Source organism: Saccoglossus kowalevskii, chromosome 9, assembly GCF_978046115.1.
Source record: "Saccoglossus kowalevskii chromosome 9, keSacKowa6.1, whole genome shotgun sequence".
In the NCBI taxonomy this organism is placed as follows: Eukaryota; Metazoa; Hemichordata; class Enteropneusta; family Harrimaniidae; genus Saccoglossus; species Saccoglossus kowalevskii.
The window spans coordinates 31,743,596-31,769,670 of NC_140649.1; the positions used below are offsets into that span (position 1 = coordinate 31,743,596).

A 26,075-nucleotide genomic window follows, 5' to 3' on the forward strand; every position below is an offset into this window, starting at 1 on the left:
TTCCACTATAGAAAACAGTGAGACAACTCAGATTGCTGTTCTACAAGCTTCATTGAAGTATATACAATTATTGCAAGATATGTATTTTGAATTAACACAAATCAGCGATAGAGAAAATTGTGAAGCTAGTGCCAGTGATTCAACTGAAGCTGCTACAGCGACTCAAGGTAGATATTAAATATCCAATCAGAATTACAAATTCACATATTTGTATTTTACATCTTGTCTTTCAGTTTATTCTTCAAAAAACATACAGGAAACAATGTTCAGTATGCTATTATCGAGTTTGGGACAGAAACTCATACTAGTAATTCGGCCTTTGTGGGTGTTATTGTGCAGGCATCAGTGCCAAGTAATATTTTAGAATCCTGTATATTATTTGCAAGTGGGACAAAGACTATATGTACAGTAGCTTCTAATTCATCTTTTGTTTAATTTCAGACGACTCATCAGGTGACAGAGATACCTAAATAAATTCACAGCCAAAACTTACAGCCGCATATCCAGAAGACTGACTTTAATTTGGCAACTCATTTTCAGATATTCCTGAGAAAACTAAACCTTTAGTTTAAACAAACATATTTTATAATGGATTGTATTGTTTTGGATTGCAAAAGAGTAAGCTATTTTTTTAAAAACTTTCCAGGTTTCTATCATAAATAACAATTTAAACAATATTTCAGTTGATACTATATTTTAACAAGCCAGCTAATAATTACAGATTTTGTATGAAGTGACAGTTCAATTTTCTAGATATTACTATAAATCATGGCTTTATTCATAATTATCAGTTCTTATGGTCTGAGTGTTTTTAGTTTGAAAGAGTAACCATGCCTGTAATGTAGACAATCATAGCAAGACAGAGAAATGATGTTTCTTTGTACAGTGAAGTAACATTTCCCCTCAATTGTACCTGGATTATTTCCTTACTTGTTCAAGTTATTATTTCCCAGTGTGTTTTGTCATACTTGCCTGTTTATTCAAATCTGGGCTATATCTGTATATATTGAAAGTCCTTTTAGTCATTTGTATATAGAGTAGTACTATTTTAGACAAGTTCAATTTAAGAATGATCAACTCTAGAAATAATGCAAGGATATTCCGTGAATTTTCCTAATTGTTGGTAATGTAAATGAAGAAAACCAAACTTATTGGGGGTGTTACATCCGGGAGATTTGTTATATGACATGTTTTGTGTTAGGTGGAGAAAAGAAATAACAGTAACCACTTTGTTTGTGTATCTTGATTTGTAATGTTGCTTATGGACTACCACAATAAATTCATTTTTGTCATTACACTTTACTGATTTATTTTTATTTAAATCGAAAATAGTGCTGTGATATAGTTCATTTTTAACACCCTTTCGTGGCTTTGTACATTCAGATACACTCGTTGAAATTGCGCCATCAGGGGAGAGGATAACGTTTCGAAGTAAAAGATTTTCATATTCAACCCATGAGGGCACATTGGCTGCAACTCATTCGCCTCGGTCTCTTTTTACCTCTATGGTCCACTGAAAGAAGTGTTTGAGGTTTGGCAGAACAAAAGCAGCCGTCAAATAGTGTGTACATGCTGTAATTTAACGTGCACCCCAATCAAACGTATTTTGTTATACCGTATACAAATTCGAAGTTGGAAGAAAAAAAATCGCTTCCTTTCTTTAACCATGCTTTAACTGAAGCGTGTTAGGGGGCCTGATTGTTCATTCAAGATGTCTGCACCCAATGTGAGTCAGGTGAGTTCGGTGTATTTAGCTTATCTAATAGTCCGTAAGTGTAAGAGGAGCAATAACGTGTGGTAAGAACGTAACGTACGGTAAGAACTCAAGAGAGTTCGGAGCTGGGGATATTATACTTGTATGTCTAGTTGAAATTTGCTGCAGCGTCGTGCGTTGTGCCACGGTGAGACTGGGAGCTTGACCCCAGCAGTCTCCGCCAGTATCCCAACGCTAGCGTACCAACGCAGGTCAACTGAGCACTCGACAGTGAGCTGTCCACGCATATTTGATGTGTAATAATTTTACCAAATATGAGAACAGTGTCTCTAGTTATAAGTTGTATGGTTGCTCTATTTTGCGGCACAATTCAAACAAGGGATGAAGCATTTATAAACCTTGCGAGGGGAGTAGCCGTAAGATTAACTTTCTGGGATTAGTTTTGAATGCAAAATCCAAAGAAACAATGAAAATTTTGAAAAAAAAGTCTGACTTTGCTTAAAAAAAAGGTTGGCCAGTGGTATTTTTGTAAGCTGTAATCTATTGTTTTTATTTTCGTAAAAATGTAATTTAAATAAATAAAAATCGTAAATTCGAAGATATGGGCAAGGTGTAAAATGTAATAAGCTATTTTATCCGTCTGTAATTTGACAAAGATCTTATTTTTTGTAAGTGCATAAAGCATTTCCCACATTAAATGTCGCAATTCGTACGCAATTTACAATTTTGATTTTTAAACACAAATTATCAACTATATTATAAAAATGTACAATGTAATTTAACTTGCTTTATCTGTAAAGTGTAAAAATCTATATTTTACTGTAAATGAAACTTTCATTTTATTTCCTGTTAAAACGTAAAATGCCTTTTTTATTTCCTGTAACCTGTACCAGCTATCCTCCCTTGCCTCCCTTAAAACAAAGGTTGGGCATAAAAGTAATATTATTATCACTGTTTGATGATATAATTAAACCAATCCTAGTTTATGGGAGTGACATTTGTGGACACAAAAGCACATATCGATGTAAAAGATGTTCATCTCAGTCTCTTGTGGTTCATACTTTGAATGAAAAAAAACACCCCCAAAAACAGCTGACAAAATACGATGTTGTGTTATAAATTTATCAAATAAAGCAGCTTTAGTTAAAGGGGAACCGCTCAATCCCATGGATTGCACCAAGTGCTCATGGGTAAATAACTCCGCCTCTGTCCCGCTAATCTCACGAAACAACAACTGATATAAACATCCTTTTGAATGGATTACAATTTGCTTGTTTAAATATAACAATAATGAATTGAATTTCAAACCAGTACACGTTACTTTGTTCGGTCATTTGCGTCAAACACAGAGCTATATGCCATCAGTGTTCTCCCCAGACTTCATGTCAAGCATCACGGCCAATTTGCATAACAATGCATCTAATTTGCATAATTTTTATTTGCATAGTAATCAGTTTTTCCCAACAAATATTGTCAATCTACAATTAATTAAAGACAAGATATTTTTATATCTGATAAATTTTATATCATTTTACTGCATTGTATTTTATGTTTTTGTATCAAGTCAAATAAAGTTTGAAATGGAACATCATAAAAAGGAAAAAAATTGAAAAACTTGTGTTATTGCCAGTCAGTGAATATACTGTTATCCATGGATGTAACTGGTTCATCTTTGTGTATAAGTTTTTAGAGCCCATGTCAATGTCGGTTCATAAAAACGTCAGGGAATACATTTTTTGGTTAAATTTATAAAGTCGGCAAGATATCGAAATATGTTGAAATTAATAAATCAATAATTAAAAAAAAATTCTACAATGGCAGTTCGGCGATTATTTTTCATTGCAATATACCTTGTGAGTACAACGCTACAATCACCGTAACATTGTCAGCTGGCGGCATTGCGTTGGACGGGTATTCACCGCTGCTATTCCGATCATCGGTATCTGACTTTTTGGTGTGAAATACACAAATTGTTTATTAAAACGATTCATTGACGATTATCATAGGCATTACATCAAAATTGCCAACGAGATGTTGTTTTTAAACATCGCGGAAAATCATGCATTCTACGCCGCCATCTTTGTTACCTCGGTCAGAACCCCTGGTAACCCAGCATGCATCGGTCACAATGTTGCAACGTGCATTATGTCGCCTTAGGGCGGCGTTTTTCTGTACTAAGGCACCCTAGGAATGGGGTAATTCCAGAGGTCAGAGTTTGTTTTTTCTCAACCCGTCTCGTCTGCTGTTGAATTATTCATACTTTTCTTTCCAATGCGACATAATTTCACTTGTTTTTTTTTTTTAATTTTGGGGTAATTAATGTCACCGGTGATTGAGTGATAACAAATCAGAGTGCAGCAAAAATAGGGTTGATCTTCCTGACGTGACTTGTTTTGTCACATTGTTGCCGTTGCGTGCAATGGGCAAATTATTGCTACTCTAGTTAATTTTTTTTTTGATTTGGAGGCTCTGCACCTTTGAAAGACTTCGCAACATATTGCAGACTTCCGTTTTTATCACTGTCTTTGTATGGCTAACAAAAGCGGGATTACCTAAATCGATCAATACATGTTATTGTTTCAAATACGTGCAAGACGAGACTGACACTTGTAAACAAAAACATAAGCATCACGGGCGAGTGACCAAGCGTCACGGACAAAGGGCAAGCATCACGACCGAATGTCCAAGCGTCACAGTACCGTGTTGCTTCAGAGGCCTGGGGAGAACACTGGCCATGATTTGAAACATCACGCGTTCCGTAATGCATACATCGACTGACAAATATGACACGGAACTAAACTAATTCAAGTTGATGATGGCCCACAAGTAAAGGCAGCAGTCCACTGGATATTGAACACAAAACCAGATTGTTGTTAAACGGTTACGAAGAAAATCCACCTACTTGTCTGTTTGCATTGCGTCGGTCTATTGACGGTACTGATCTCGTATACAGTAAAACTGAGAACGAACCTTCCTGTGCACATTCCTTATACATATACTCCTCCAGACTGCTAATATAACAAATGGGAAAATAACTCTGATCAAGGACTTCGGTTTTCATAATTCCAGCGCATATCGGTAAACAAAACGTGAATTTACTATTGCCCTCAAATTTCTATATATATCTGCAAATTGGTAGCACAGAAACAGTTTACTGTATATTATAAGTATAGAAGTTATTACACAGAAATTCCGCGTAATAAAATAACAAAATCATAAGTAATAAAAAGGCGCCGCGACATCACAGGCTTATCTTGTAACCTGCTTATGCCACTCGTCTGGAAAATCAAAATGTACAGCCTTGTCTTCCGTGAAGCCTTGTCCGTGTGTGCAAGGGTGGTACCGGCTTGTATCTCGTGTAAGATTTGAGTTCTTGTGGTCTGGCGGATGAACGTGGGGTTGACTTTACAGTCAAAATCAAATGAGTGGTGAGAAAGAAGAGCGTTCTGTCAAAACAATGTTACCGTAGACTTAATTTTAACGCCCATTCTACAGCACTGTAATTATTACAAAACCGACGTTTCAATATATGGCGCGACTACGACTACTAGTTATGCTAGTCAAAACAAATGGACACTTCTTATTGAGTCGTTTGCAAACTTTTATCGATTGTGCACACTAGTTGAAAAATCGTCGCTAACTTTCTTTACAGGCCGCTTGTACTGATGTCTATGAATTTCATGCTGGCTTACGAAACACAGGGCCTATTGTTTCCTGCCAAGTAAAAACAACTAAAATTAAATTGAATTAAAAAAACTCATACAGATCTTATTTTATTTCGGGCTTTCGATTGTGTTTTATTATCATTGCACATTATGTTACATATATATTAAAATAAACTACATTACATGTATGTATAACTTACTCAAATTTATTGTAATTCTAGGTAGCATATAGTTAGTTACGAGTCTAGCCTAAACTCTCTCTATCCACTGACTGGTCTTTGGTTACAAACATCGCTTTCCCGATCGTCTTCTGGGTGATGTAGGCCAGGAGTGAGTGTTGCTTTGACTTGGGTATCGTGTTTTACATTCCAACAATACATTTTCGCGCTTTTGGACTCACCGCAAAATTAAAACCACACGAATAAATTCTTCTTCTACAGTTATTGCAATGGATATCTGAAAGCCCTTAACCTAATGTTATTGACATTGTTCACTGTCTTACATTGTCATGTCTCAGTGTTACCGATGGTTAGACATAGACAAACTACGTAACGATAATGCTGTTTGTAAACCAGCAAGCTTTGTAGATTGAATAAACATCTAGGGGATTTACATTTTCGTTTACTCAAACTGTGATTGACAGGCATTTTGCATACATTAGCCGCCATTTAAACTCGTGATTTTTACTTGTCGCGGCACGTTTCGACCGAAAACAACATTTATACACCAAAAGCCCAACCAGATGAGTGTAATCGCTAGCGTACATATTCATGCCCCCGTAGATATGTATTTGGAACCACAGACTTTGCTAATCTAAACAATCAATTACAATTTATATTGATAATGAAAAACACCAAGCTGTTTACTCGTTTCACTGGCTAAATTCATAAAAACTATTATGTTATTGAAACAGCAACACATAGCAATTCAAGTTGAACTTTTTGTTTTGTTATTTTCAATAGTAGATATGATTTCCTTTTATTTTTGTATTTTAGACATTACCAGGGTATTTGTTTTTGTTGCCATATAAGGTTAAGTTTGTCGTTTTTGATTAGCCAGTGTCTTTGTATGTAGTTTGTTTTGTATTAGTTTTTACCTTGCCCGTACCATCAAAGATGGAAGGGAAAGGTATATTAAGGGAAAAATTTTGTCCGTCGTTGTCGTTGTTGTTGTTGTTGTTGTCGTCGTCATCGTCGTCGTCATCGTTAATAATTGTTATTGTGTGCATAATAACTTTACTAATTCTATTCCAAACTTTATCAAACTTGGTCTCCTTATTCATCAGTATAAAGTCTTCCCTGAGTTTGAACAACACATGTCCTGTATGAAAATATCATGCAAAAATTGAGAAAAACTGATAAAATATTTTGACTGTTTCTACTTGACTGATCACTGGTGATACACATCAAAGGTCACTGATCTCAGTGGAAATATGCATTGTTGTATGTGTTCAATGAAGCAAATGATTTATCTTGTAATAATATCCTTGGTGATGTATCTCAGAATCCCATACTGGGTTTCAAAACCAACTCATGGAGAGATTGCACAGTCTGATACACATTTGCAAACCTACCAATAAAATCTTTACAGAAAACAAGATGTCAGAAAATCAATATAAGCACTTCTATGAACTGGGTGCATAACTTTGATCAAGATCTGAAGCTAGTAGAAAATCTGTTTAGTTCAAAGTTATCAAATCAAAAACAATACATAAAAAATACATTAAAAGCAAAACATTTCATCCACATTTTAAAAAGAAAATTATTCTAAAATATATGTATTCTGTATTTGACAAACAGTTCATTCGACAAATGAAAACTCACAGGAATATGTTTCAGCTATTAGAACAGAATGATAGAGTTTTTATAATACTAGTTTAAAAACGCACTTCAAAGATTGCAGTGTTTGAAGATGTAGATTCTCAGGAGGCAACAGTACTGTTGAATTCTCCCTCCACTGGACACCAACTACTAAGTTGATTTGCATAAAAAGCAGAGCTTGCAACATGATAGCTATTCATAAAGGGTGTTTTTTTTTACTTTTCATATAATACAGTAGTCACACAATGAGGCAGTTCATATTTGTCTCAGTGAATCATTAATTTTTGACAGACACCTGTACAAAATACTTGGACTAAAGCCAGCTAAAATTTTCTGTTATCTTGCATGTTTTATGAATCTATTCACATCTAAATGCAGCACTTTTTTTTTGCAATGAGACATTTGTTTTTATACTAAAATATCTGAATTACTTTGAATAAAGCTGGAAATTATGTCCCTTAAAATAATTAAACAAATAAGGCACCAATGTTTTTGTAAGATATTTACATCTTTTAAGGACATTCGGTAGACTGATTCCCCACTGTTGTTTCAACCCCAAAACTTGTTTGTATTCAAAATTAATTATGACAATGCATATTTATATTGAAACAAACTATGATAAAGGGAATAATATTATATAACAAAGGGCAAGGTCACCAGAGTTCAACTATGTTCTTGTTCTGGGTTTTCATTATTCTTGTTATGTATAACCAATACAATTTTTTCTGAGGAATTGTACGCGTTTTAAACGCTAAACAGTACCATTTATAAACTTTGGGAAGAGAATAATTGTGGTTTTGCATCATTTTGGGTGCACACAGATGGTTTTGTCTGTCAGTATACATGTATATATAATGTATATATAATGCTGCGATGCAATATTATTCGCAAAATATAGTAAAAGTAGAGAGAGTGTATTTTTTTCGTGTGCAGCCCTGTAAAACTTTCGGCCAAACAAAATGCAGATTACATGCTAGTGGTCACTTGACAGTGACGTCACAAGGACTTGTGAAGTCTTTTTAATAGATTTTCGACCATTTCCGACTGCAGGTAAGGTTTTGATAGATTGCTATGAATCCTGGGAAGAATTCAAAATGCTGTTATGTTTGATTAAAATCGATTAAAAAATGAAGACATAACAAGTCCTAGTTAATCAGCTTGTTTGATATAGTGTAGTCTGTAAGTGATTTTGTTTTATTGTACCTGGCTTACATGATTAGATTTAATAACATCAACTGCAAAATATATGTCTGATCAGATTAATAAAGGATCTCAAATTATTAGTAAAATCCATCACAATCGGAACTTGTGTATGTGTTTAAGAATTTCTAGAAGTCAGTATCTCTCATACTGGTACAAGAATACCATTCCTTGAACACAGTCTAGTATTAGTAATTACAAAACATTGAAGAAATGGACAATCTGACGACTTATAAACTTTATTGTACGTACAGCGTAAGCTGACAAACAGAGTTCCCTTTGTAGTGCAATCGTTTGGCTTTGATTTTGATGGGAAAATGGCACGATTCTTTTTTAGCTCCGCTGTCGACTTTGTCGAGCGGAGCTTATCATACGAGTGATTGTCCGTCGTCGTCCGTGAATGCCTGAATGCTTTGATACTTGGTGTATTTGTACCTTGGGTAGACCTCTCTCAGATTTGTTGATTTCATGATCATATCTTCAATTCTCTAATTTTGGTGAATATTTTTGTCATTTTTGGTAAAAAGTGATATTTTCAACTTCTTGTTGAAAACAACAAGTCCAATTGCTTTGATATTACATATATAAGTACTACATGTGGACCTCTCTCAGATTTGTTCATTTTGTAATGATATCTTCTGTTCTTTAATTGAAATGTGCATTGATAACAGCGGAGCTATCTCAGCCGAGATAAACTGAGCATTGAAGAAGAATTAAAAATTTTACGGTGTTAACAGCTCATCAACCCATTCACGCTAACCACAATAAACATATTTTTCATAGGTGTCAATGACTATGGAAAACGTAAATTAGAATCTAATTTAGGCATCAGGAAAGATTGAAATGTTCGAAAAATGGCTCCTATATTAGAGATTATACTGTACTAACAGATTGCAATGATTTCTGGGGTATTAATATATTTGCAGTTTCAGTGACACATCGGTAACATTTCCTTTCTATCAGTTGTCTTTACTTTACTGGAACTGTTGCATCCTGTGTACTGCCAAGTTAAGGTTGGAAGAATTAAAAACAATGAATACAGTATTGAAAATATAACATGAAAATGCTCATTGGTGAATGTCGGAAAATATATAGCCGAAACATTGATATTTACAAGTAATTGATTTCAGAGTTATTAAAAAAATAATAAAATAAGCCACGTTTTTGCACTATAGTCTTGAAACTTAACTGTACCTGTAATAATTAAGACCAGCAAAAATTCAGTGTTATAAACCTTGAATTTGCCCCCCCCCCCCCCCCCCCCACCATGTCAATGTCCCCTACAATGATCAGAATGGTATAACCCAATGATTGGATATAGTTTGTTCAGATTTTGTTGCATGTAGTGGACATCAAGATAACTTCAAATCAACTTTGGGCTGAATAAATTTGTGGGACAAGTCAACCTGTGGGACGAATTGACTTGGGATTCATGAGATTTTGGTTGAATCAACAGTCCAGTTACTGTAATTTAAACAAATTTAATGAATGTTAACTACTAATAAATTTAGTCATAACTAGTCAGTGGACAGTTGCTAATAATAATGTTTCCTTTGAATTTTGATCACAGAATTTCCCTCAATTGAAGAATGATCTGATATTACGAGCAGCAAGAGGTGAAAAAACAGAAAAGACGCCAGTATGGGTGATGAGACAAGCGGGCAGATACTTGCCAGGTATTGATAATCTAAAGCACTGTAGTCGGTGCAATATATTCCCATGCAGTATTAAGCAGGATGTCTGTTGAAGACCTTCTAAATGTGTTAATTTTTTGCTGCTAGAAATTGTTTATGTTTCAATGCAATTTTCAGAATTTAAAGAGATGAGAGCAGAGAATGAATTTTTCCATGTGTGCCAGACTCCATCATTGGCATGTGAAGTAACACTGCAGGTGAGAACAGATAGTAATGGAATTTCATTCAGCGGATATTTAGTCCCCATTCAGGCACAGCCTGACGGAAAAAGGACAAAACCTGAATTATAAGTCCCCTTGACTTATAATTCAGGTTTTGTCCTTTTTCCGTCTCCAACATTTTCTCAGAAATTCTACAGCAGGTATCAGTGAAACTTGGCAGGTTGATGAACAAGTGTCTTCCGAGTATGCACGTAATTTTTTTTCCAGATCTGAAAATCCCAAGTGGGTCTTTTTCACGATTTTTATCAAAAAGTACCTCTCCCGGCAACATTGACAGAACGTCTGCGCATGCTCAGAATAAATTGATTACTGTAAAATACTTTATTTTTGCTTGCAAAATTTTTTTGCTATTTTCGCTGAAAGAATGTTTCAGTTAAAATAAAATCCAGCGAATATTCCCTTTTTCCTATATTTTACAGTCAAACTTGTCAAAAATCAATGAAAATAAATTCAGTACAAAAAACAGCCAGAAAGTCTTTTCAGCGAATGATAATTCCAGCTGAAATAAAATATTTTACAGTACATTAGATCTGTGAGTAACACTACAGCACGTGATTTCTCCATTGCGTGCAATTTAATATAGTACTGTTTATACATGTATTCTGTTCGGCTCAGTGGTCTCATTCACTAGTTACTAGAAGAACTAGTAACCTTATTTGATTCCAAGAACTTCAAGAAGGCGGCATAAGAGACGTGTTTGCAAAGGTAAGTTCTCCAGTTTCTACAAAATTGAATGTATTTTGGGGTACGTTTGGTGTACATTCCGTGACGTACGTACGGACGTGAATATTATGATGATTGCCAGCTTTATATTCTTGTGAAAAGCCAAAAAAGCAAACAATTGTCTCCAATCTACGAAACTAGTTTGTAAATTGTATACCCTGTCAAATTATTGTACACGAACGATTAATTCATGGGGACATAGTTTCAAGTTAGTAAATCGTTATCCGGTCTTTTGCTTGTGTCGCGATTTCCGAAATATCCACAACTCGGGGGGGGGGGGAATGTCCCTGTGTCGATCAATTTATTCATTATATAATAGTAGGTTGCATATGATTATATTCGTATTTTTATGTTGTGAGCATTAAACTGTTAGTTGTAATGAAGATTTTGCCGATCTTGTACGATTCAACATGGCCGATGTGCAGTGACAACACATGTATGGACGTTCGGTCAAGTAGTCTGCAACGGACCATGAAATCGCCCGGCGTTTTTTCGGCATTTTTTTTTTAGTTTTTTTAAAAATATTTTAGATATTTCATTCACTCCTGGCGCCTAAAAGAGTCTACTTTATATTTTACCGTAGTCATTGACACCTATTGTGAATAGCCCGAATGGGTAAGCTTCGTTTCGACAATGAGCTGTTATTTCTGCGAACAATGTTAAATTATTCTTTGAATGCTCAGTTTATATTTTGAAAACAACTAATTTTTTGATTAAAAAAAAAATCATGCCGTTTTCCCTGTCAAAATCCAAAGCATAAACATGTAAAGATCTTGCCAGAACATCGGTAAATCTACTACTGCGTTGCGTTCACCACGAGGTCACTGAACCGTCATTAACATATTTAAATGAGCCATGTGTAAATGAGAACAAGCCGGATATCTATCGCTTCGCGCATTTACATTCGACTGAAATCATTCGTTTACGATGAAACTAAGTTGAATATTACTTCCAATTTATAAAAATTCAACGAATTAAATTTTTGTGCGTTAATATAATCATTACTGAATAATAATCAACAATTGCAATACTTCGAAAACAAGTAAGTTATTCACTTGCGAAACACAGAATGACCAGATTGTGCTACCGTGATCATTTGCTACCGGTACTAACCACTGAGCAATGTATTCGTGTTTGTATTTATTCGAAACTTCTTTTAGAACATACTTTACTTTTCGTTATCAACAAGATTATAAAAAAAATAATGGATGTTACAGTATGTGAATTTTTTGGGGGGATTCAATTCCAACATTTCGCGATGCCTATGAACCAAAGGCCTTTCACTCTTCTCTGAGTGTGACACCTAAACCAGAGGTTTTATGGTGTATAAATTGGCACTAAATGAAAAGGCCCTTGAACCTTATTCAAATTTATAAATACATGTTATTATGTATTTCATTATGAAAACAGACTAAATTAAATGTGATCTTATTTTTAATTATGATTATGATTTATATCGGTAATGACGTTTTCATCCAATATTATTTGTGCAATTGTTAAAATGCCTACCTACACATTTATTGTTTTTGTTTCTGTTGCCCTGAAATAGACATTTGTAAAAAAAAAAAATTAAAAAAAAATTATGCTTGATTAAAATTCAAAAAAAAAAGATGTAGCCATGTAGCCCCTTCCTGTTACCTGTTTTCAACTTCTTCCAAAGTAAAACTGGCGAAGCCTTGTAATTGCCATACAATCATCAACTGTGGGAAAACTTGTATGTTATTGAAAATCTTTATTTTGTTGTCTGTGAATTAATATAATACTTGAAATGGCGTAATGGTGCAAAATATTCTCAAACAATCAGTCTTCCGATGACACTACACTGCGCATTTATGCACAGTCAGTATCCCAATGCGCGATCACAGCTTACTAAGTGATGATTGTGGTTGAAATGGAAAACTGAATACAAAAATCCAGTAATATCTCAAACGAATTTCCGTCTGCTGTGAATGCATGTTTCGTTGCATCAAATAAATAACCCAATTTTATGATAGAAGCTTGCAATCTTGTGCCATACAGGGTCAAGTGATTGAGCAATAACAAATGTGATTTTATGTATTAGGTCATTGAATGTATCCAAAAACATGGTACCAATGATCTGAAATTTCAGGAGTGCTCGCGGAAGATTTATCAATCCTGCGTATTGTCTTGTTCTTTTTCAATCCTGCATTTCAGTTACTAGAATTCATACTAAAAAAATAGTTTCTGTTTTTCTTCTAATAATTCGTCCACTTTCAAAAACAAATATTTTTCCATAGTCGAAATGCTAGAAGAATACAAAACTACTGTTATTTCATAGCGATACCTGTAGGGCCATTGTCAATTAGTTCGCCTGATCAACACAGCATTATACATAGGACTGATATTGAATCACGGAGAGTAAAATCTGGTGATACTAATCCCTAGAACCACTCAGATTGGGACATATGTCTTATGAACCCACATGTGTATGTCTTTGACTATACTCATTTTAACCTATTTTTTTTTTTTTTTTTTACAGTGGTGCTGTGAACTGCTTCAATTTCGCAAGGCAATTTTTTCTGGGTTCCTACAACATGGAGTGTCAGGGACTTTATTGAAATGTTGTCCACAAATTTCACAAAATCCTGAATACTAGTATATCTAGAAGTGAAAATTAAATGGTTTACAGTATTTTATACCCATTAATAATGATTGAAATGCAATAATATCACTGCACTAAAAAGACTTCAAACAATTATTTGTTTCTTCTCCATTGAAGGGAATGAGCAGACCAACCTTTATCGCAACTGGCTTTCTTAATTATTACATGTACTTGCTCTGAAAACATAGCTTTAACAATTGTTTAAATTAACAGATGTTGTTCTATGTACAATGAATACATTTTAAATAATAAACCTTACTGTGTTAATAACAAATTGTATTTGACAACATGAGAATGATTCTGATGCCCAGTGGTGATGTTGAAACAAACCCAGGTCTTGGTAATATACTAAGACCTGATTAACAAAGAAGTCATGTACCAGTACATCAAGGTTCACTCAGATTTATGAATGCAGTTTCTTGAGCAAGTATACATGTATGACAAATAGTTTTGTTGCACTTGTGTACTCTGATATTCTGAACATGGGTCAGTGGAAGTTTTTAGTTGTCAATACAAAACTAGATCATCGGAAATCACTTTATGATGAGTTGTAACCACAAAGAGTACATATTTATTCACCTGTTTGCAGATGTTCCTTGTACAACTTTATAATCAAATAACGGGGACTGTGACATTTCATGTCTTGTTTGTAGAATTTTCAGCTTTTTCAGGTATAATTTTCTTAATTTGATGTGAATTACGGTACTGTAAAACAAGGTGAAATGGCTGAATGCCATATTAGCAAATTTGACTAAATGCATGAATTAACAGAACCTTAATTTAGCTATAGTACCACCAATCTCATTGTGACAATATATTTTATTTTAAATTAAATTTGAATAAGCAAAGTAATTCTGAATTCTGTATTTTCACAGCAACATTGAACTCCATGTAAAAAGTATTAAATTCTGAATGAAAACTACTTCCAATGAAAGCTTATTTTCTTCTTGCTTTTGCTAGCCAATAAAAAGATTTGACTTGGATGCTGCTATCATATTCTCGGACATTCTTGTTATACCACAAGCATTGGGACTTGAAGTGCAAATGATTCCTGGCAAGGTAAGATATTTATAACAATTATACGCCTTGACTGAAGACTATATCACTGAGGCCAATAACAGCCATTTGGGGATAATTATTGATATTGGACAAGGACAATAACTATTTTATTAACCAAAAGAGAACAAGGCAATAAGTGATGTAAAACTGTGAGCTGAAATGCAATATTTCTGAATTGAAATTAAAATTAGCCCCAGTGGAGAAACGTATGGAAAATGTCATCGATCTTTTTATCTTCTGCAACAGTCCTGTGTCCCTGACTTTATGACATCAGAGGCCAATAACACACTGTGATGTCAGAGACTAGAAATAAGCTGAGATAGGTCAATATCAATATTTATCAAGACCAATAGCGTTGACAGATAATAATGTATATTGTACAGTGTATAATAAGTGATGATTAAAGCAGAAATCAGATTAAATTTTTGCTCAAAAATAATTGCTCTAAAAGTAGCATATGGACTTGGGTAAATTCCAGAGGTATTCTACGGTCAAAATAAGTAATATTTTAATGACTGAGTATACAACAAATGTTATATTGGGGATGTGAATATAGAGCAAATACAGTATTTAAAATGTCATTTGATGCATCTAATTATTTCATGTGCTATGTCTCACTCCATCTGTGATGAGATACAAGACAATTAACACTTATCTATCTGACATAAAATAGAGGTCATATTTCAGAGTTGTATCGTATCTTTTACATAGTAATAAATAAGAAATATTTTTGGGTTTCTGGACTGGAATTAAGACCTAGGGGGTTTAAAGATTTTGTTTGATGACAAAAGTAAAAGTTAGATACAAACCAGTGTATACATTCATTTCATTTTGTTACTTTGTGTATTCTTTTTTATTAGGGGCCAACATTTGATGATCCAATCACGAAAGTGTCTGACCTTGGGAGACTGAAGAAGAATGTTGATGTCAACGAGAGTTTAGGTTATGTATTTGAGGCTATTTCACTCACACGCCATAAATTGGAAGGAAAAGTGCCTCTAATTGGCTTTGCAGGGTCACCAGTAAGTTTGCTGTTTCATTCTCATCTAAATAAATGAATAAATAAATGGTCGCTGCTCTGAAATTCAGAGGCACATAATAAAGGCTTGAATTATGGAGATAAATAGGGAGATCCATATAACCAATGTGTAACCATTCTGAATATGACCAAACAGCGCCCTCTATATAATATCGTACTTCCCCAAGTATAAGCCCACCCCTCTGTTTTTGGACATTAAACGAGTTGCGGGCATCCCAGAGTATAGGCCCAGGGTGTTTTTAACGGGCGTCGACGACATTTATTGAAATATGCATGTAAAAAGTGTATTTCATTGCATTAAAATCATGATTGGTACGGTAATTTGGTTCCAGCTTTTACGAGAAAACTCGCATTAAATTCAGAGTGCATGGCGGTAGATCGTACATAGTTCGCACGTTTTCTATTCTGTTATTTACTTTGGATCAACCCCGATGTTGCAATACTGAAATAATCCATATTTCTTTTGAGTAGTAGTTTTCCAAACGGCAAAAATGTGATCGTCAAGTCGTGAAATCTGGTCACTATCATAGTTTTACTTTTCCGAATAATCTTGTCCATTGAGACTATCGTGAATGGGGTGTGAACGAGCAAACTATTCTTCGACATGACTTGTTGGCAGCCGTAAAAGGTTTAAATACTTCCCTCATCCTCAGTTTACCTTTCGAAAATTGCGAATCAACAGCTTTTAGGGAAAAAGTCACCGTTTTTTGTCGAAATCAGTGTTAACAGATCGCATTTTAACATCGCAGTAATACACTTCCGCATTTTGTTGATAAAAATACTTTGTCAATAATTGGAAAACTTTGACTGTATGACAGAGCATTTTCATTGGTTAACGAAAGACGTGACCTGTTAGGTCAAAGGAAGTTGTTTAGGTCAAATTATGATGAAACTATGGCGGAAATACATGTAGCTTTGTATCGTAAGTTTGCGTTTGATTTTGCCTTTGACCGTTTTCTCACAGACCCTACCCATTTTTGCACCGTAAATTCAGACGGTATGTGAACCGTATTGTAATAACATTTTTGTTTTTTGTTCATATTTGTTTCTTCATTGTAAAAAGCAGTGTTGAAATCAATGACGGCTCGTTTCGCATTTTTGTTTTCTAAAAAAGATGTAATATCCCCCCGAGACCGGCGTTTTGAACGAAAAATGTAATTTGGATAATGTTTCGAGGCTGGGAAGATGGTTACAGTGTTATACGCAACAAAAAATTATTTTTTCTGAGGTGGTCCTCGAGTATAAGCCCACCCCTTATTTTTTCTCGATTTTACATGTTCAGGCCCCTGGGCTTATACTCGGGGAAGTACAGTATATGTAATTCTTAGTTCGCAGTTTAGTACACTGCTGGTATTCTTACACAACCAATGACTGCCATACCACCAGTACACAGCTGACATCCTTATACATCTAATGACTGCCATACCACCAGTACACAGCTGACATCCTTATACATGCAATGACTGCCACATCACCAGTACACAGCTGACATTCTTATACATCCAATGACTGCAGTACCACCAGTACACAGCTGACATCCTTATACATCCAATGACTGCCATACCATCAGTACACAGCTGACATCCTTATACATCCAATGACTGCCATACCACCAGTACACAGCTGACATTCTTGTACATCCAATGACTGCCATATCACCAGTACACAGCTGACATCCTTATACATACAATGACTGCCATATCACGTGGACACAGCTGACATCCTTATACATCCAATGACTGCCATATCACGTGGACACAGCTGACATCCTTATACATCCAATGACTGCCATATCACCAGTACACAGCTGATATCCTTATACATCCAATGACTGCCATATCACCAGTACACAGCTGATATCCTTATACATCCAATGACTGCCATATCACCAGTACACAGCTGACATCCTTATACATCCAATGACTGCCATATCACCAGTACACAGCTGACATCCTTATACATCCAATGACTATCATACCACCAGTACACACCTGACATCCTTATACATCCAATGACTATCATACCACCAGTACACAGCTGACATCCTTATACAACCAATGACTGTCATACCCACCAGTACACAGCTGACATCCTTATACATCCAATGACTGCCATATCACCAGTACACAGCTGACATCCTTATACATCCAATGACTGCCATATCACCAGTACACAGCTGACATCCTTATACATCCAATGACTGCCATACCACCAGTACACAGCTGACATCCTTGTACATCCAATTATTGCCATACCACCAGTACACAGCTGACATCCTTATACATACAATGACTGCCGTACCACCAGTACACAGCTGACATCCTTGTACATCCAATAACTGCCGTACCACCAGTACACAGCTGACATCCTTATACATCCAATGACTGCCATACCACCAGTACACAGCTGACATCCTTATACATCCAATGACTGCCATACCACCAGTACACAGCTGACATCCTTATACATCCAATGACTGCCATATCACCAGTACACAGCTGACATCCTTATACATCCAATGACTGCCATACCACCAGTACACAGCTGACATCCTTATACATCCAATGACTGCCATATCACCAGTACACAGCTGACATCCTTATACATCCAATGACTGCCATACCACCAGTACACAGCTGACATCCTTATACATCCAATGACTGCCATATCACCAGTACACAGCTGACATCCTTATACATCCAATGACTGCCATACCACCAGTACACAGCTGACATCCTTATACATCCAATGACTGCCATATCACCAGTACACAGCTGACATCCTTATACATCCAATGACTGCCATATCACCAGTACACAGCTGACATCCTTATACATCCAATGACTGCCATACCACCAGTACACAGCTGACATCCTTATACATCCAATGACTGCCATATCACCAGTACACAGCTGACATCCTTATACATCCAATGACTGCCATACCACCAGTACACAGCTGACATCCTTATACATCCAATGACTGCCATATCACCAGTACACAGCTGACATCCTTATACATCCAATGACTGCCATATCACCAGTACACAGCTGACATCCTTATACATCCAATGACTGCCATACCACCAGTACACAGCTGACATCCTTATACATCCAATGACTGCCATATCACCAGTACACAACTGACATCCTTATACATCCAATGACTATCATACCACCAGTACACAGCTGACATCCTTATACATCCAATGACTGCCATATCACCAGTACACAGCTGATATCCTTATACATACAATGACTGCCATATCACCAGTACACAGCTGACATCCTTATACATCCAATGACTGCCATATCACCAGTACACAGCTGACATCCTTATACATCCAATGACTATCATACCACCAGTACACACCTGACATCCTTATACATCCAATGACTATTATACCACCAGTACACAGCTGACATCCTTATACAACCAATGACTGTCATACCCACCAGTACACAGCTGATATCCTTATACATACAATGACTGCCATATCACCAGTACACAGCTGACATCCTTATACATCCAATGACTATCATACCACCAGTACACACCTGACATCCTTATACATCCAATGACTATCATACCACCAGTACACAGCTGACATCCTTATACAACCAATGACTGTCATACCCACCAGTACACAGCTGACATCCTTATACATCCAATGACTGCCATACCACCAGTACACAGCTGACATCCTTATACATACAATGACTGCCGTACCACCAGTACACAGCTGACATCCTTGTACATCCAATGACTGCCATACCACCAGTACACAGCTGACATCCTTATACATCCAATGACTGCCATACCACCAGTACACAGCTGACATCCTTATACATCCAATGACTGCCATACCACCAGTACACAGCTGACATCCTTATACATCCAATGACTGCCATATCACCAGTACACAGCTGACATCCTTATACATCCAATGACTGCCATACCACCAGTACACAGCTGACATCCTTATACATCCAATGACTGCCATATCACCAGTACACAGCTGACATCCTTATACATCCAATGACTGCCATACCACCAGTACACAGCTGACATCCTTATACATCCAATGACTGCCATATCACCAGTACACAGCTGACATCCTTATACATCCAATGACTGCCATACCACCAGTACACAGCTGACATCCTTATACATCCAATGACTGCCATATCACCAGTACACAGCTGACATCCTTATACATCCAATGACTGCCATACCACCAGTACACAGCTGACATCCTTATACATCCAATGACTGCCATACCACCAGTACACAGCTGACATCCTTATACATCCAATGACTGCCATATCACCAGTTCACAGCTGACATCCTTATACATCCAATGACTGCCATACCACCACTACACAGCTGACATCCTTATACATCCAATGACTGCCATATCACCAGTACACAGCTGACATCCTTATACATCCAATGACTGCCATATCACCAGTACACAGCTGACATCCTTATACATCCAATGACTGCCATACCACCAGTACACAGCTGACATCCTTATACATCCAATGACTGCCATATCACCAGTACACAGCTGACATCCTTATACATCCAATGACTGCCATACCACCAGTACACAACTGACATCCTTATACATCCAATGACTGCCATACCACCAGTACACAACTGACATCCTTATACATACAATGACTGCCATATCACCAGTACACAGCTGACATCCTTATACATCCAATGACTGCCATACCACCAGTACACAGCTGACATCCTTATACATCCAATGACTGCCATACCACCAGTACACAGCTGACATCCTTATACATCCAATGACTGCCATACCACCAGTACACAGCTGACAACCTTATACATCCAATGACTGCCATACCACCAGTACACAGCTGACATCCTTATACAACCAATGACTATCATACCACCAGTACACAGCTGACATCCTTATACATCCAATGACTGCCATATCACCAGTACACAGCTGACATCCTTATACATCCAATGACTATCATACCACCAGTACACAGCTGACATCCTTATACATCCAATGATTGCCATATCACCAGTACACAGCTGACATCCTTATACATCCAATGACTGCCATACCACCAGTACACAGCTGACATCCTTATACATCCAATGACTGCCATACAACCAGTACACAGCTGACATTCTTATACATACAATGACTGCCATATCACCAGTACACAGCTGACATCCTTATACAACCAATGACTATCATACCACCAGTACACACCTGACATCCTTATACATCCAATGACTGCCATATCACCAGTACACAGCTGACATCCTTATACATCCAATGATTGCCATATCACCAGTACACAGCTGACATCCTTATACATCCAATGATTGCCATATCACCAGTACACAGCTGACATCCTTATATATCCAATAATAATAAATAAAATTTATTTGACTTGAACAGAAAGTGTACTGCCAACATTTGTATTTTAACAATTATCAAAATCCTTATTACATGGTAAAGTGAATACTGTGTTAATTAACTTGGTCTTGTTATGTACTTGAATTAGCTCAGATAACTGGCTTATTTGGCCATTGGCATCTCCCAAAATGAATGCTCATTAACGGGTTGCCTCCTACTTACTGCTCAAGTTATGAAATTGTACATCTGCTATTGATTACTTTTCAGCAATGTATAAATACTCATCAAATTGTTCTGTGTGTAAAATTCAATGGTAAATCTTATCATAGAAATATAATAAACAGAAGATTCAATTTTTAAAAATCTTTTACCATCTTTTTTTCACAGTGGACTTTAATGTCATATAGTATAGAGGGCGGTGGATCCACAACGTTTTCCTCATCTAAGGCATGGCTGTATCAGAATGTTGATGCTAGTCATCAGTTTCTTCAGTTAATAACCGATGTGACCGTGGACTTTCTAGTTGGTCAAGTGCTGGCAGGTGCACAGGTATGAAGACCGAGTCTAAAATACACCAGTTTTTATCTTTAAGTTTATTTTTTGATATGAAAAATAAATATTCTAATTATTTAATCTGTACATGTACAATCATTCCTTTTTTTCTGCCTTTGCAGTTATTACAAGTATTTGACTCGAATGCTGGGATCCTTGGTTATGAATTGTTCTGCAAGTTTTCACTTCCATATTTACGACAAATAGCTGAAAAAGTGAAAGAAAAGTTGAAATCTAAGTCAGTGGAGACAGTACCGATGGTGAGTTGGTGTTTGTAAGTAAATGTAGCCAATATGTGTATCAGGCCTAATTTGTTAGTATACTAAATCAGTCCATTAAGAAATGTGAGTGCATTAGCCTCCTTGGTACTCATCCACTTTTCTTTTTCTGTACTGTCTTTTTTTTTTTACTTGTGCTGTATATGTATTTGTAATGAAAAATAAAAAAATAAATAAAGGTTAATTAGAGAATAGAAAGTCAGCAAAGTTTTTTGTCGCATGGTTTCAGCGAAGGTCAAAGGCCTGATGACTGTTCACTTCCGCATAGTTTCCCTTGATATTAATTATGCATGCAAGCTAATTACGCACTTGATTTTAATAATCGGCGGAGCATGGCTCGGTTCACTATTTCCTGTGTACAGTACGCAATGACATGCTCACCGAATCTGTGATTGGCTTGTTGCTTCATGACGTTCCATGAGCTGTCAATTATTTTCTGTTCAGTATCGGTGGAAAACCATGTAATGTGGTGTGAGGGCATTAACAAGCGTAACAGTTTTCAGGCCTCCTGCTTTAACTGAAATGCCTGCGGCAGGTCAGGCAGTGAGAGAATCGGGTGTCGGGCAGTGAGCGAATCAGGTGTCTGGCAGTGTCTGACACCTGATTCTCTCACTGCCTGACATCTGATTCTCTCACTGCCTGCCACCTGATTCTCACTGACTGTCGTCACCTGACTGTCGCACTGCACCCTGCCTTTCTTTCATATATACTTACCGTTACGTGGTCTATAATTCTCTCTTGACTATCACACTGCCTAACTCTCAAACTGCATCCTGCTCAACTTTGTACAAGTATGTAAGAAACACATTAATTTATCAAAAATAGTAACTCTTTAGGTCATAAGATCAAAAAATAAACTCCCTTTATTCTTTATAACCACCTAACTTTTTACTTTCTAGATAATCTTTGCTAAAGGTGCTCATTATGCATTGAGTGAATTGTCCCAGAGTAACTATGACGTTGTTAGTATAGACTGGACTGTGAAACCTAAGTGTGCTAGGTATGTACTTTCTGAAACCATGGTTTCAAACTGTTTAACTAAAATGCACCAAAGAGTTAATTTTACAATTGTTGAGAGTGGATCATTTTTTTGTGAGGGGAGGGTAGTACATTGGAGAGGAATGTAAATGAACAGAATATTTGCTGAGAAATAAAATCAGCACTTTTTCCCCATGTGCACACAAAATTTAACATAATCACGCCAGAAGAAATAATGGTTCATCCCTCTGACTTGCTGCATTATGGGTACAGATTGGAGCCAGCATAACACTTATCAACCAACTAAGTATGTTTTTATGGTTGTGTGAATTTATTGCACTAGTTTTCTGGAACTCTCATCAATTCTCAGTTTATTGTAGTCATGACAACATGATTGTGTATCCATGCCGATTATACCACAACAGCTCTTTCAAAAACTTAACACAGTCAAGTCATACTGATATCAGTAAACTCTGGGTTCATTTTTAACCAAATAAATATTGTTTGTAATAAATTGTCTTATAGTTCCCAAGATACTGAGCATGTGCGAGTATTTTACTTCTGACTAATCATAAATATTCACATCCAAAAATAAAATGTATTAAATGTTTCTTGTCAAGTTTGTATTTCACTCTTGCCCAATGAAGAGCTACCCTGGTACATGTAACCTGGTTGAATTCCCCTACACCATGCAGCCCATCCAAATAAATTAACATCGGAAAGTACAACAGTTTAAAATATGCTTTCTTGCAGACAAGAAGTAGCAGATAGAGTATCTCTACAAGGCAATCTTGATCCATGTGCTATCTATTCTAGTAAGGAAGAAATCAGTAACTCTGTGAAGAAGATGATATCAGAGTTTGGCACCCAGAAATATATCGCTAATCTCGGCCATGGGATTTATCCGACCGCTGATCCTGAACATGTTGAAGCATTCGTTAACGCTGTACATAAACATTCCATGGAAATGAATGCAACTTAAAGCAGATTTGCGCGGTTTAATGCGTGATTCAAGTTCTATGCAGGGTTGGGATAATTATAACACAGAGTTGCATGTATCACATGAGGGTATCACACGAGTGACGCTAGAATTTAATATTTATTAAGTTTTCATTTAATATTTATTAAGTTTTCATTTGCCTCAAGCAAGGAAAAAAATCACTATACAAGTTTAGTATTAAAATCTGGTATTGCAGTGTTTCTCGTACATCTGCTGCCTCGCTTTTAAATGCAAAAGACTAACGTGGGAAACTTAATTTTTGAGCTTGTATTCAAGACTTCATAGTGTGCTGTCTTTGCATAGATGAACACTGCTCAATGAACACACTATTGTTACTAGTTCAGTTTACCCTCAGATGATTACTATCAGCACAACAAACCTATTCCTTTTATTTAATAAATTTCAATTGCAGTTGAATCAGCCATTCAATGAACATGGTGCACTAGAAATCTCATTTCAGTTTGAAATGTGAAATTTATAAATGTTTATATAAATGAAGAGACTGGGTTAGTTGTGTCGATAGTCAAAATTGTGTTCATTTTAGTTTCTGGAGATTAACATGAATTTTGGACTACATTTGTGTAAATTCAATGTATGACTTTACAAATTTTGTAGGAATCAGCTGGGACAGTGGAAAAACAAACTTGAGAGCATAAACGAGTTGATGTTGAGAGAATTAGAAATGGTGCTTCACTTATATGCAGCTTCATGACATTAACACGTTTTAACAGATGTCTGAAATAAAAATTACTATACTTCCTAACAAACCATGAAATGTTGATTTATTTTGCGATTACGACCACATTGTCAAAAGTAACCAGAATACAAGGATTGCATATTATGGACATTCAGAAAATCATTACGTTGCGTTACAACACTGCCATGTATAATTATCACCTGTGCCTTTTTCAGAATCAAAGTAGCATTCATGATGACAACATTTTGCCAAATAACCATTAAATAACAATGAGGATTCAAGAAAGCATTTGGAATTCATTTAGACAATAATATACTCAATAGGAGGAATAACTGATAAAGCTGTTGAGGGTTGTTTTCCCGAAAGCTTTAGACTATAGTCTAATGGGTATCCCAATACTTACCCCTTAGCTACCCCATTACTCTGTCATTAGTGAGTTCTCTGTGCTTTTCATGTTGCACAAGCACTCGTATAAAACAAAATGTGGTATGAAAATTTTCATAGTAATGATTTCTAAGTTTATACAACTGATATTAATGCGATAAAGATCTTGTTTAAAAAAATCATGCAAATTGTGAAATGAGTATAATATTGTTAAGATAGTAACAATTATTTCAATCTGCACCTAGTGAATACATTAACTTGTGAAGACTTTGTCTGTGAATAAAATTGTTTTCCAGACAGTCCTCTAAAAAGAGGTGTTAATGGAATTTTTGTGAATGTATGGTCTGGCAATATTGAAAGCTGTTAAAAAAATTTTAGCCGAGAAGTTTTGGAATTTGTCAGTTATACTAAATAAATTAACCTTATTAAACACTCAGTATTTCATTTATTAGCTCAAGTGTGTGTTGGGATGAGACTAATTATCAAGACAGTTGATTGTAAGATAACTGTGAAATTAAAGTGATTTTGCAGTATATACATGCGTTTTGCATTCTATGCAATTCTGGGCTCACATACTATATTTGGATTTTCAGTTTTTAAGACCTTTTCTAGAAACAAGATTAATGGTAAAAAAAAAATGTTCGCAGACACAAAATAGTCGGAGAACTTCAGCCAGAAAGCTATGCAACTTGTATATGTAGCCAAAGTACTTAACAATGATTGGAACATTGAGGTGAACAAACTTGTCATATGGCTTTACATCTTGATGGGCCTTTGCATGTAATATCTATTGAATGGCTGCTAAATCATAAATGCTTTGAGATGGTTTGTGTACCTGTTCAAGACAAGGAATAATTTTATTCAATGCATCACCACATTTCAATAAGTGGATCTATTTGAATTTTAAAAACTATAATGTCCAAATTCTTGTCAACTTTATGATCGAACAAAAGGCAAGAACATAGAAATATTAAATTCTGCTTCATTTAAGAGATGAATGTGATACACATGGAGGTGA

The 26,075-nt window shown here is 36.0% G+C and overlaps 1 protein-coding gene across 2 annotated transcripts; it reads left to right on the forward strand.

Moving 5' to 3' along the window:
* The first annotated feature begins 1,448 nt into the window (after nucleotides 1–1,448).
* Nucleotides 1,449–25,487, forward strand: LOC100372629 (uroporphyrinogen decarboxylase-like). 2 transcript variants are annotated; one of them, XM_085503407.1, is made up of 9 exons: nucleotides 1,449–1,735; nucleotides 9,970–10,075; nucleotides 10,211–10,290; nucleotides 14,621–14,719; nucleotides 15,580–15,741; nucleotides 21,556–21,717; nucleotides 21,843–21,980; nucleotides 22,898–22,998; nucleotides 23,730–25,487. In XM_085503407.1, the coding sequence occupies exons 1-9, from the start codon at nucleotides 1,712–1,714 to the stop codon at nucleotides 23,956–23,958; spliced, it is 1,101 nt and encodes a 366-aa protein (XP_085359533.1). In that variant the 5' UTR covers nucleotides 1,449–1,711; the 3' UTR covers nucleotides 23,959–25,487. The 2 variants fall into 2 exon arrangements, with proteins under 2 accessions (XP_085359533.1, XP_085359534.1); XM_085503408.1 differs by having other exon boundaries at nucleotides 1,726–1,815.
* The last annotated feature ends 588 nt before the right edge of the window (nucleotides 25,488–26,075 follow it).

Bases quoted from the DNA above. Each gene is read 5' to 3' on its own strand.
- LOC100372629 (XM_085503407.1), top strand. From the start codon at position 1,712: ATGTCTGCACCCAATGTGAGTCAG. The intron at 10,076-10,210 runs GTATTGATAATC...TGCAATTTTCAG, and splicing joins AGCGGGCAGATACTTGCCAG to AATTTAAAGAGATGAGAGCA. The intron at 15,742-21,555 runs GTAAGTTTGCTG...TTTTTTTCACAG, and splicing joins TTGGCTTTGCAGGGTCACCA to TGGACTTTAATGTCATATAG.